We start from the raw sequence: 10,422 nt of genomic DNA on the forward strand, positions 1-10,422 counted from the left end.
AAGCTACGCAGTGAAAGAGGGCATTCTAGAGTGCTAGTCAATGTCTGTGAAAGGTCTTAAAAAACAATAGCAGCTAACTCTCAACATTTAAATTGGTCAGGTAATCGGCATTTAAAATAATTATAAAATATTCCAGCTTTCCTTTTAACGCTTTGAAGCATTTATAGTGTTATAAAACAATGGGATGTTTATATTGTTATATGATGGTGGATGAGTGAAGGGGTGAACGTGAGTGTGTGTGTGTTATATGATGAACTATAGTACCTTGCTTTTGTGTTTTTCCTTTTTATACAGCATACTAAACACGGAGTGCATTTAGGGAAGAATATTGAGTGTATAGTAAGTGTAAAGGAAATGTCAGACGTGTCTTTTTAACATTTCCTGCTTTGCTCTGGTCTGTGTGCAGGGTGTGGGCTGAGAGACTGTGGGACTCCTGTGTCCGGGCTTTAGGATGGCCAGTGAAGGTGCTACTACCCTGCCCAGCCCAGTCGTACGTCAAATTGACAAGCAGTTCCTGATCTGCAGCATATGCCTGGATCGCTACGACAACCCCAAAGTCCTCCCCTGTCTGCACACCTTCTGTGAAAGGTAACCCACCATCATGCTCTGCTCTCTACTCAGTGAACTGGATCACAGTTGGATCCCAGGTGCACCTGTAGAATGTTCTCAGACTGACTTGTTTTTCATACTTGTTATCATATGTATGCATACTTATATCTCTTTTGGTGAAGACAATGAACCAAAAATGTATTCAAAATGAATTGTCCACGTTGTTAGGACAAAATATGCACATAATCATAAACATACATCGGTCACACTTTATTTGGATAGTGCCCTGTAGACTGTCTACAGATGCTCAGAAACTCTGTAAAACTCTGTTAAATTCTGTTAACTACAATGTTTGGTTAAAGTTACGGGTTAGGGGTTAGGTTTGGTCAAAGTGATGTTCAGTGAACAATAACAAAGACTGAACTTGAATTTCAACAAACCATTGGTAAAGTCTCTGTAGATGGACTAATCCAAATAATGTGTAATCCATAAATCATCATATTTTCCTGATTGCGTTACCATGGTTGTGTTCAGTAGAATTCCCAGCATTCCAACAGGGTAAAGGAAGTTCAGATAAAACTGACTGAATCTTCCTCAAGAGATATTTGTCTGTTATTGTTATAGTATGTTGAAGTCATTTCTGGAGCCTAATTTTTTTCAGAAATAAAAATGTATTCTTCATTCTCTTGTAACTCGTCCTGTGTGTTAGTTCTGTCTTTATTCTCTGTAACTCGTCCTGTGTGTATGTTCTGTGTTTATTCTTTAGTACCTCGTCCTGTGTGTGTTCTCTCTTCAGGTGTCTAGTAACTCTAGTAACTCGTCCTGTGTGTATGTTCTGTCTTTATTCTCTAGTAACTCGTCCTGTGTGTATGTTCTGTCTTAATTCTCTAGTAACTCGTCCTGTGTGTATGTTCTGTCTTTATTCTCTAGTAACTCGTCCTGTGTGTATGTTCTGTCTTTAGTCTCTATTAACTCGTCCTGTGTGTATGTTCTGTCTTTAGTCTCTAGTAACTCGTCCTGTGTGTGTGTTCTGTCTTTATTGTCTAGTAACTCGTCCTGTGTGTGTTCTGTCTTCAGGTGTCTAGTAACTTGTCCTGTGTGTGTGTGTTCTGTCTTCAGGTGTCTAGTAACTCTAGTAACTCGTCCTGTGTGTATGTTCTGTCTTCAGGTGTCTAGTAACTTGTCCTGTGTGTATGTTCTGTCTTCAGGTGTCTTGTAACTCTAGTAACTCGTCCTGTGTGTGTTAGTTCTGTCTTCAGGTGTCTAGTAACTCTAGTAACTCGTCCTGTGTGTATGTGTTTTGTCTTCAGGTGTCTAGTAACTCTAGTAACTCGTCCTGTGTGTATGTGTTTTGTCTTCAGGTGTCTAGTAACTCTAGTAACTCGTCCTGTGTGTATGTTCTGTCTTCAGGTGTCTAGTAACTCGTCCTGTGTGTGTGTTCTGTCTTCAGGTGTCTGCAGAACTACATCCCGGCTCACAGTCTGACGCTGTCGTGTCCTGTGTGCCGCCAGACGTCCATCCTGCCTGAGAAGGGCGTGTCTGCGCTGCAGAGCAACTTCTTCATCACCAACCTGATGGACGTGCTGCAGCGCAGCCCCGACAGCAGCAGCGACGAGAGCAGCGTGCTCGACAACATCAGCGCCGTGGCGACCGGGCAGCCCCTCTCCTGCCCCAACCATGCGGGCAACGTAAGACAACCCCCCCCCCCCACCCCCCCCCCCTCCCTTCTAAGGCAACAGTTTCATTTTTTTTCATTGGATTTTTGCTGTACTGCTTTTCCCTTGCTGAGGTAGTCTAACAAGCAACAGCAATTATAAAATCTAGGCTCATCAATGACCTGGCCTTCAGGGCTGGCAACAATTCCTGGGCTGCCACATTTTTCCATTCCCTCAATATACTGGATTCCAGATATACCATATCTAAATCTTAGAAAGGGTGGAATTCTCTGACCTAAGTTAGCGAGTGTGACAAGAACTACAGCACATCTGCTGCTCAGCTGTTCATGCTGGGTAGAGTAATAAAAAGGTGACCCAACTTTCTGACAACAGAAAGACACACTAGATTCCCTTGCTTCAACTTGTTTGGTAAAAAACTGTTGCCTTAGGGGCACTGTGGTGCAACCAGTAGCCCTGACCACATTTGGGCTTGATGCCCATGGAGGACATAGGTTTGATTCAGGCCTGATGTCATTTCTCCTGTCCACTCCCCACCTCTTCTCCATCTCATTTCCTGTCCCACTCTTCACTAAACTATCGATTAAAGGCCAAAAAGCCCAAAATAAATCAGTTGCCTGTTGCCTAAATCAGTTGCCTGTTGCCTAAATCAGTTGCCTGTTGCCTAACTCAGTTGCCTGTTGCCTAACTCAGTTGCCTGTTGCCTGTTTGTGGTTGCCAGGTGATGGATTACTACTGCAGTCCGTGCGAGACGGCGATGTGTGAGGAGTGCACGAGCGGCGAGCACGCAGAGCACCCCACCGTCCCCCTCAAGGACGTGCTGGAGCAGCACAAGGCCTCGCTGCAGGACCAGCTGGATGCTGTGAAGACCAGGTGAGACTCCGGGTCGTGCCATTTTACATTTACATTTATTCATTTGGCAGCACTTTTATCCAAAGCGACTTACAAGGAGGTATGCACATTTACATTTACACTGATGACACACTGCACATCAGGAGCAATTAGGGGTTCAGTGTCTTGCTCAAGGACAACCTTCTGATTACTAAACGACTTCTCTACCTCTTGTACCACTGCCAACAACCCAGGGCTCATGGGTGAAGGAGGACCCTTAGTGACCGAATGTACTGAGGCCTTACTGCTGGCTCTCCTTCCTCTCCTTGTCCCCCATCACTCTCCCTCCCTCCCTCCCATTCCCCTCCCCTCTCTTGTCTGCAGGCTCCCAGAGATCGACACGGCCCTGCAGGTTCTTTCAGACATCCTGCAGAAGTTGACCCACCAGAAAGCCTCTATAGAGGAGGACGTTCACGCCACATTTGACGAGCTGCAGAAGACCCTCAACGTGCGCAAGAGCGTGCTTCTCATGGAGCTGGAGGTCAACTATGGGCTCAAACAGAAGGTCAGTGGGAACAGTCTAACTATGGGCTTAAACAGAAGGTTAGTGGGATCAGTCTAACTATGGGCTTAAACAGAAGGTTAGTGGGATCAGTCTAACTATGGGCTCAAACAGAAGGTTAGTGGGAACAGTCTAACTATGGGCTCAAACAGAAGGTTAGTGGGAACAGTCTAACTATGGGTTTAAACAGAAGGTTAGAGGGACTTGTCTAACTATGGGCTCAAACAGAAGGTTAGAGGGACCTGTCTAACTATGGGCTCAAACAGAAGGTTAGAGGGACCTGTCTAACCTTAAACATGAGTGTAGCTGTATGTAGAGACACAGTTAGTGGGTTTCCACGGTAACTCTGGCCTGCTGCGCTGCCTTGCCCCCACAGTGCTTCTATGTTTAAAAATGACCTTGTCATGGCAGTTACTGAAATTGGTGTTCCTCAACTAAGTGAACTTCAGCACTAAGCTCTCTTGTGAAATGGTATTTATAGAGCCGGAAGGTTAAATGAAAAACAACCCTTTTCATTTAAAAGAAATATATGACATGTGATTTGTGGTCATCGTCTTTCAGTGAACCTAATCCACATGATCATCTTGGATAAAGAATGGGCTTATGTTTTTCCCACATATTGCAGGAACCGTTTAATGTTACACAGACTTGTCTCAGGCTTATATCTTGACAGTGTCTACTCTGCAACCACCTGTGGTTTGTGAACCTGTCAGATAAACCCTCTGCAGTCACGGGTTTTTCTACAGCGCATGTTTATCTGCGCCACACCAGCCATTTTGGCTCATTGTGTGTCTGGCTCGGCTCTCCTGCTAAACAATCAAAGTGATAGTGAATCTGGGGAGCTGAGGCCAGTGTTACGTAATGTGCCATCCCCGGCCACTCACTGTCCCTGTGTTGAGTCCTGGCAGCCTTTCTCCCTGTCACATGGTGATGAATCACCCGAGGGCTCCTCCTATCTCTTATCTGCACTCTTTATATGGCGGGTAAACAGTGACGTTGTTTGTCTGTGCGAGTGCCTATGCCTCTGAGTGAGTCTGTGTCGCGCTGCTATTCAATACAGAAACAAGCGCTAGGCTAGCAGGGTCAGGTAGCTCTATGGCGTCAGTGGAGGAGGAGGATGAGCGCAAACAGATTGAGGTGAGTGGTCAGACATTTGGCATTTTAACTGGTCATTATGGGAAATGGTGAGTTACTGAGCTGCCCTGTTGATCTGACACAGATTAAAGACGTCTAGTTGAGAGTATGGCTAGATGCTGTGTGAATGTTTTAGGCGATTGGTTTAGGCTTCTGCAACCTGAAGCTGGTCAGTGTTTAGCCAGTTCCAAATGTTATCTATTATGTAGAGAGACTCCAGTGGGTTAAAGTACAGAAGGCCCAGAGCTATAAATGTTACCTCCCGTGCCCTACTGCTGAACAGAAAGCAAGATTGTGAAATTGTAACATTGTTAACCGGGACATCAGTCTGCTGAAGTTTGTGTCAGTGTCCCACATGCTGTATATCTTCCAAGGCTGCTTAACTGAAATCACTCTGGCATTTTAAATAGCACAGAGACTGTTTTCTCCTTTGCTGCTCACCACACTAGGAAAGTATAATTTCGAAAAGTGCTAAAGTTATTGTATTCAGAATGGGCCATCTTCTTCCAAAACTTTCTCTAAGATTCATTCAAGATGCATTCTGAAGTAGCCTACCCACTGTAACCCAGGTGTGCACAGGTTCCAAGGCTGCTTAACAGAGTGGTACATTCAGTGGTCATGTGTGTTTTGTGTGTGAGCCTTGTGGCTTCAGGTGTTGCAGGCCCAGTTGGACTTGCTGCTGTCGTGAGAGAGCACGTGTGAGTGTGTGTGTGTGTGTGTGTGTGTGTGTGTGTGTGTGTGTGTGTGTGAGATAATGTGTGTTTGGGGAGATGAGGGTGCTTAACAAGGTGGTTAATTCAGTGGTCATGTGTGTTCCTTGTGTTCCTTGTGGCTGCAGGTGCTGCAGGCCCAGTTGGACTCCCTGATGTCGGGGCAGGACGGCATCAGCAGCAGCTGCACCTTCACCCAACAGGCGCTGAGCCACGGCTCCGAGGCCGAGGTGCTGCTCGTCAAGAAGCAGATGAGCGAGCGCCTGCGCGAGCTGGCCAATCAGGAGCTGCCGCTGCAGCCCGAGGAGAACAACCAGCTGGACTTCCTGGTGGAGACGGAGGGCCTGAAGAAGTCCATCCATAACATGGGTGCCATCGTAACTACCAATGCGGTTGCTGCGGAAACGGTCGCCACCGGTGACGGCCTGCGGCAGTGTGTGGTTGGACGACCCGCCTCCATCACCGTGACGACCAAGGACAAGGATGGGGAGCTGTGTCAGATGGGCAACGCGTGCGTAACAGCAGAGCTGGCCTCTCTGGATGGAGGCCTAGCCGACAGTGGGGAGGTGGTCGACCACAAGAACGGCACTTATGAGTTCCTGTACACGGCACCGCGCGAGGGCCGCTACACGCTCTCGCTGCGCCTCTACGACCAGCACATCAAGGGCAGCCCCTTTACCACCCGCGCCACCAAGTCCACGGACCTCCTGCTCAATGCGGTGGACGGCACGAAGAAGCGGCTGAAGTCGCCGGGCAGCGGGCATGTGAAGCAGCGTGCCATCAAACGCCCCGCCAGCATGTACAGCACAGGCAAGAGGAAAGAGAACCCCATTGAGGATGACCTCATGTTCCGCATCGGTAAGGCAAGAGCCCCTGCCATAGCTACTCTCAGTCCAGGGATTCTGAAAATGATGGTTTTCTGTATGTACAGTGTGTGGGTTGGTTATTGTTGACAATTTTTGTTTTGTTTATTTATGTTTTAGATTTTCGTTTTGTGTGTGTGTGTGTGTGTGTGTGTGTGTGTGTGTGTGTGTGTGTGTGTGTGTGTGTGTGTGTGTGTGTGTGTGTGTGTGTGTGTGTGTGTGTGTGTGTGTGTGTGTGTGTGTGTGTGTGTGTGTGTGTGTGTGTGTGTGTGTGTGGTGTGTGTGGTGTGTGTGTGTGTGTACATGCCCAAGCCTGATTTGTCACTGTTGGTCCTTGAGGCATTGATTAAAAGAAGGAATTCAGTCAGGCACTACTGTGTTATTAGAAAAAGGCAGAAAAATCAGCTAAAGGATTTGTTTAAGAGAAATGTCACTTATCAAGAACTATTCAGCAGTTTATCGTCAAGTTACTTCAAGAAATTTAATACAGTCCATCCCAATATGACACTTTTTTTCAACAATCCCCTTGTGAGTCATAGATGTTTAGAAGTCCTTTATTGGTATAGAGGGCTAAATATCTCTCTGTGACTGGTGATGTTGAAATTGAAATGTGTGTTTTTCTAGGCACAAAGGGAAGAAATAAAGGTGAATTCACCAACCTGCAGGGAGTGGCAGCATCCTCGCTGGGCAAGGTCTTAATAGCAGACAGCAACAATCAGTGTGTTCAGGTACAATCATTCTTCAGTAGACTGTATGAACAAAGCTTACCTCCTTACCTCCTTGAACCTGAACGTCTAATTTCCATTCAAAGGGTTCAGTACATTTGACATAATTTGTATGCTTGTTAGAAAAAACTAATTTATGTTGTAATGATATTAATTCTTTATTAAATCTTATTCTGCATATTAAGTTAATAATGGTTTTCTGTTAGATATTTTCAAATGATGGACAGTTTAAGAGTCGTTTTGGAGTCCGAGGGCGGACACCAGGGCAACTGCAGCGACCCACAGGTGTTGCAGTTCACCCAAACGGTGATATCATCATTGCTGACTATGACAACAAGTGGGTCAGCATCTTCTCAAGTGAGGGGAAATTCAAGGTAGGTTTATCAAACAGATTATACCTCCAAATGACATATAGCTGGTTAAATCTTGATACATCTTTATGCATATTTTCATTGACGGGCACCTGGCAATAAGCAAAGCAACATGCAGCAAGTCTCCATTATATCCTAGTGTTTTGTATATACAGTACCAGTCAAAAGTTTGGACACACTTTCTAATTTTTTGGGAAGTTTTTCTTTACTTTTATTATTTTCTACATGGTAAAAAATAACACTTTTTTTGTTTAGTACATCATTTCATAAGTGTTCTTTCATAGTTTAAATGTCTTTAGTATTTATCTACAATGTTGAAAATAATAAAAGTAAAGAAAACACTTCTCTAAAAAATTAAAGGTGTGTCCAAACTTTTGACTGGTAGTGTAGGAGATATAATGTAACAGTAATTGTAGAAGGGTTGTCAGCTCTCAGGGTTGTTGACTCTTTGAATGCTTCTCCAGGTGAAAATTGGCTCAGGGAAGCTGATGGGACCTAAGGGTGTGACTGTGGACCGCAACGGACACATCATCGTCGTGGACAACAAGGCCTGCTGTGTTTTCATCTTCCAGACTAACGGCAAACTGGTCACCAAGTTTGGAAACCGTGGCAATGGAGACAAACAGTTTGCAGGTATTGTCTGTGAATATACTGTGTGGATGTCTCCTTCTGGTCCAGAAGGCAATGAGTTATGGATAACCATCTTATCATGACTGAATAGTAAGATCATTTTCTTCTGCAGGCCCTCATTTTGCTGCAGTGAATCAGAACAATGAAATCATTATAACTGACTTCCACAACCATTCTGTGAAGGTAAGAAGCACCTGTCAGACCAGACCCATGGTAACGCCTGTGTTACTGTATCAGATATCAGACCAGTCATTTGATTACTTCCCCTTATTTGCAGGTCTTTAATCCGGAGGGAGAGTTTCGGTTGAAGTTCGGGTCCAACGGTGAGGGAAATGGCCAGTTCAATGCCCCTACAGGGGTGGCAGTGGACATCAATGGGAACATCATAGTGGCAGACTGGGGCAACAGCCGGATACAGGTGAGATAGTTGCTCATGTAAAGTTCATTGATTTGTATAGAGTGTGCACACTGCTTGCCACAATGGGAGACAACGGATAAAGTGCAACACATAGGGGACAGGAACGCTACAAATATGTCTGCAAGGAAGATGTTTATACTTTTGTGTTGTTCACACAAGGTAGAAAAAAGTAGGACAACCAACATGAAAATGTGCAATACATTTTCTGAGATTTTGGTACCTGTTTTGTCATTTCAACATCCCCCTCTATGCGTCTAACGGACCTCCCTGATACAGGTGTTTGATGGCAGCGGCTCCTTCCTCTCCTACATCAACACGTCGGCGGACCCTCTCTACGGCCCCCAGGGTCTGGCTCTGACGTCTGATGGCCATGTCGTGGTGGCAGACTCCGGGAACCATTGTTTCAAAGTGTACCGCTACCTGCAGTGATGTATCCCCTCTCCCCCCACCATTATTCCTTTCCTGTGTATTTGCACTCACTCTGCCAGTAGGACACCTACCCCTTCTCACCCATCTCATCAGTGACCCCAAACCAACATCTCAGTAGAGTGTAGGAACTGTCCTGAGAAAGGTGCCTGGCCTGATGCAAACTGACTGGAGAAATGTACGAGGTTGAAAAAATGTGTGATTGCATTAGACACTCAAAATATATGCTCTGTGCACTATTGTAGACCAGAAAAGGGCAGCGCATCCAACACAGTCTGGCACAACCTAGTGAGCTTTGTAGGTGCACTGCTGTAGGGCATCAATCCTATTCTCTGGCTATTTTTAGGACCCAAAGAACATCATTTGCTAAGTGTTACAGACCTCCTTCCTTTAATTACTAATAATATTAATTTAATTTGTATCCTCCAGACAACAAAGAGGATTAGGGGTTTATTTTCCAGTTTGGGGAGAGGATTTACTAGGACAAAAGTGGTAATGAAACTAAACAACTAGATGATTCAATAGTGCACACCTGAAATGGACCGTGGATATGTATTCCATCCACCAAAACAATTTGTAGTTAAATTAGTATTCGTAGTGATATTAACAAATTAAATACTGGATGTAAAAATAAATGATATGTTGGTGTCTTTGGTGACCGAAGGGAAATCAAACAGGTCCGAAAATCAACATAGAAATATAAGGGCCATTTGAAGTTTTCCTGGTCAATTTTGTTTCGTTTATGACCGCTAAATTTACCATGCGTACAGTATGGGTGGAGTCCTTCGCGATCATGTTTCATTTTTCTAATGCCTGATTAAGACTGGAAGAGCAATGACAAACCGTTTTTTTCTTTCCCTAGCTCTGCCTCATAAATCTAATTTCAGAGAAAATAACAGCATGTTAAGGATGCTGGTGTTCTATTGCATGGAAGCAACACAGCTGCACAGGGGTAAACCTCTCACATGTTTCAGGTGGTCACAGATGCGCGGGGGTAAACCTCTCACATGTTTCAGGTGGTCACAGATGCGCGGGGGTAAACCTCTCACATGTTTCAGGTGGTCAAATGGCCAGTAATGTGCACATGGATTTCATTGAAATGGACCTGGGATGAATGTCATATTTCTGTCGGAAGAAAAGGTTGGTGTATGTGTGTGCATGTGTGATTCCTTGGTTGTGCAAATAAGACCATTTGAGATGCAACTTCAATATGCAGCCAGCAAGTGAGGCACTTAGTGTAGCTCCTTGTAAGATGCAATGAGCACAATGTTTTGGGGGTGTCAAGGGATTGTTTTTTTGTTTGTTCTTTTCCAAGATGCTGTTTAATATGTATAATGTTTGTGATCAAATTTATTGAAATAAGCAATAGGGGATTGTTTCATGACTTTATGTGTCATAAACAATGCGCTATGACAAGTCAGCATGGCTGACAGAAGAAAACCATATTATTTTATTATTTTATTTTCATTTTATATGGAACAGCAAAAAGGGACATGCTATTACTTCTGCTTTGAGTAAACAGGGTGCAAC

General features: G+C 44.7%; 1 protein-coding gene across 5 annotated transcripts; it reads left to right on the forward strand.

The window, feature by feature from the left end:
- Positions 1-451: 451 nt before the first annotated feature.
- Positions 452-8,897, forward strand: trim2a (tripartite motif containing 2a; the record flags this gene model as incomplete). Of its 5 annotated transcripts, none has more annotated exons than XM_080858751.1 (11): positions 452-588; positions 2,000-2,237; positions 2,944-3,095; positions 3,438-3,618; positions 5,588-6,317; positions 6,947-7,050; positions 7,254-7,421; positions 7,883-8,060; positions 8,140-8,231; positions 8,326-8,466; positions 8,743-8,897. In XM_080858751.1, the coding sequence occupies 11 exons, from the start codon at positions 452-454 to the stop codon at positions 8,893-8,895; spliced, it is 2,274 nt and encodes a 757-aa protein (XP_080714877.1). In that variant the 3' UTR covers positions 8,896-8,897. The 5 variants fall into 5 exon arrangements, with proteins under 5 accessions (XP_080714877.1, XP_080714878.1, XP_080714879.1 ...); XM_080858752.1 differs by having other exon boundaries at positions 7,883-8,051; positions 8,161-8,231; XM_080858753.1 differs by lacking the exon at positions 452-588 and having other exon boundaries at positions 2,109-2,287; positions 2,916-3,095; positions 7,883-8,051; positions 8,161-8,231.
- Positions 8,898-10,422: the final 1,525 nt, after the last annotated feature.

Source organism: Sprattus sprattus, assembly GCF_963457725.1.
Source record: "Sprattus sprattus genome assembly, chromosome: 20".
NCBI lineage: Eukaryota > Metazoa > Chordata > Actinopteri > Clupeiformes > Clupeidae > Sprattus > Sprattus sprattus.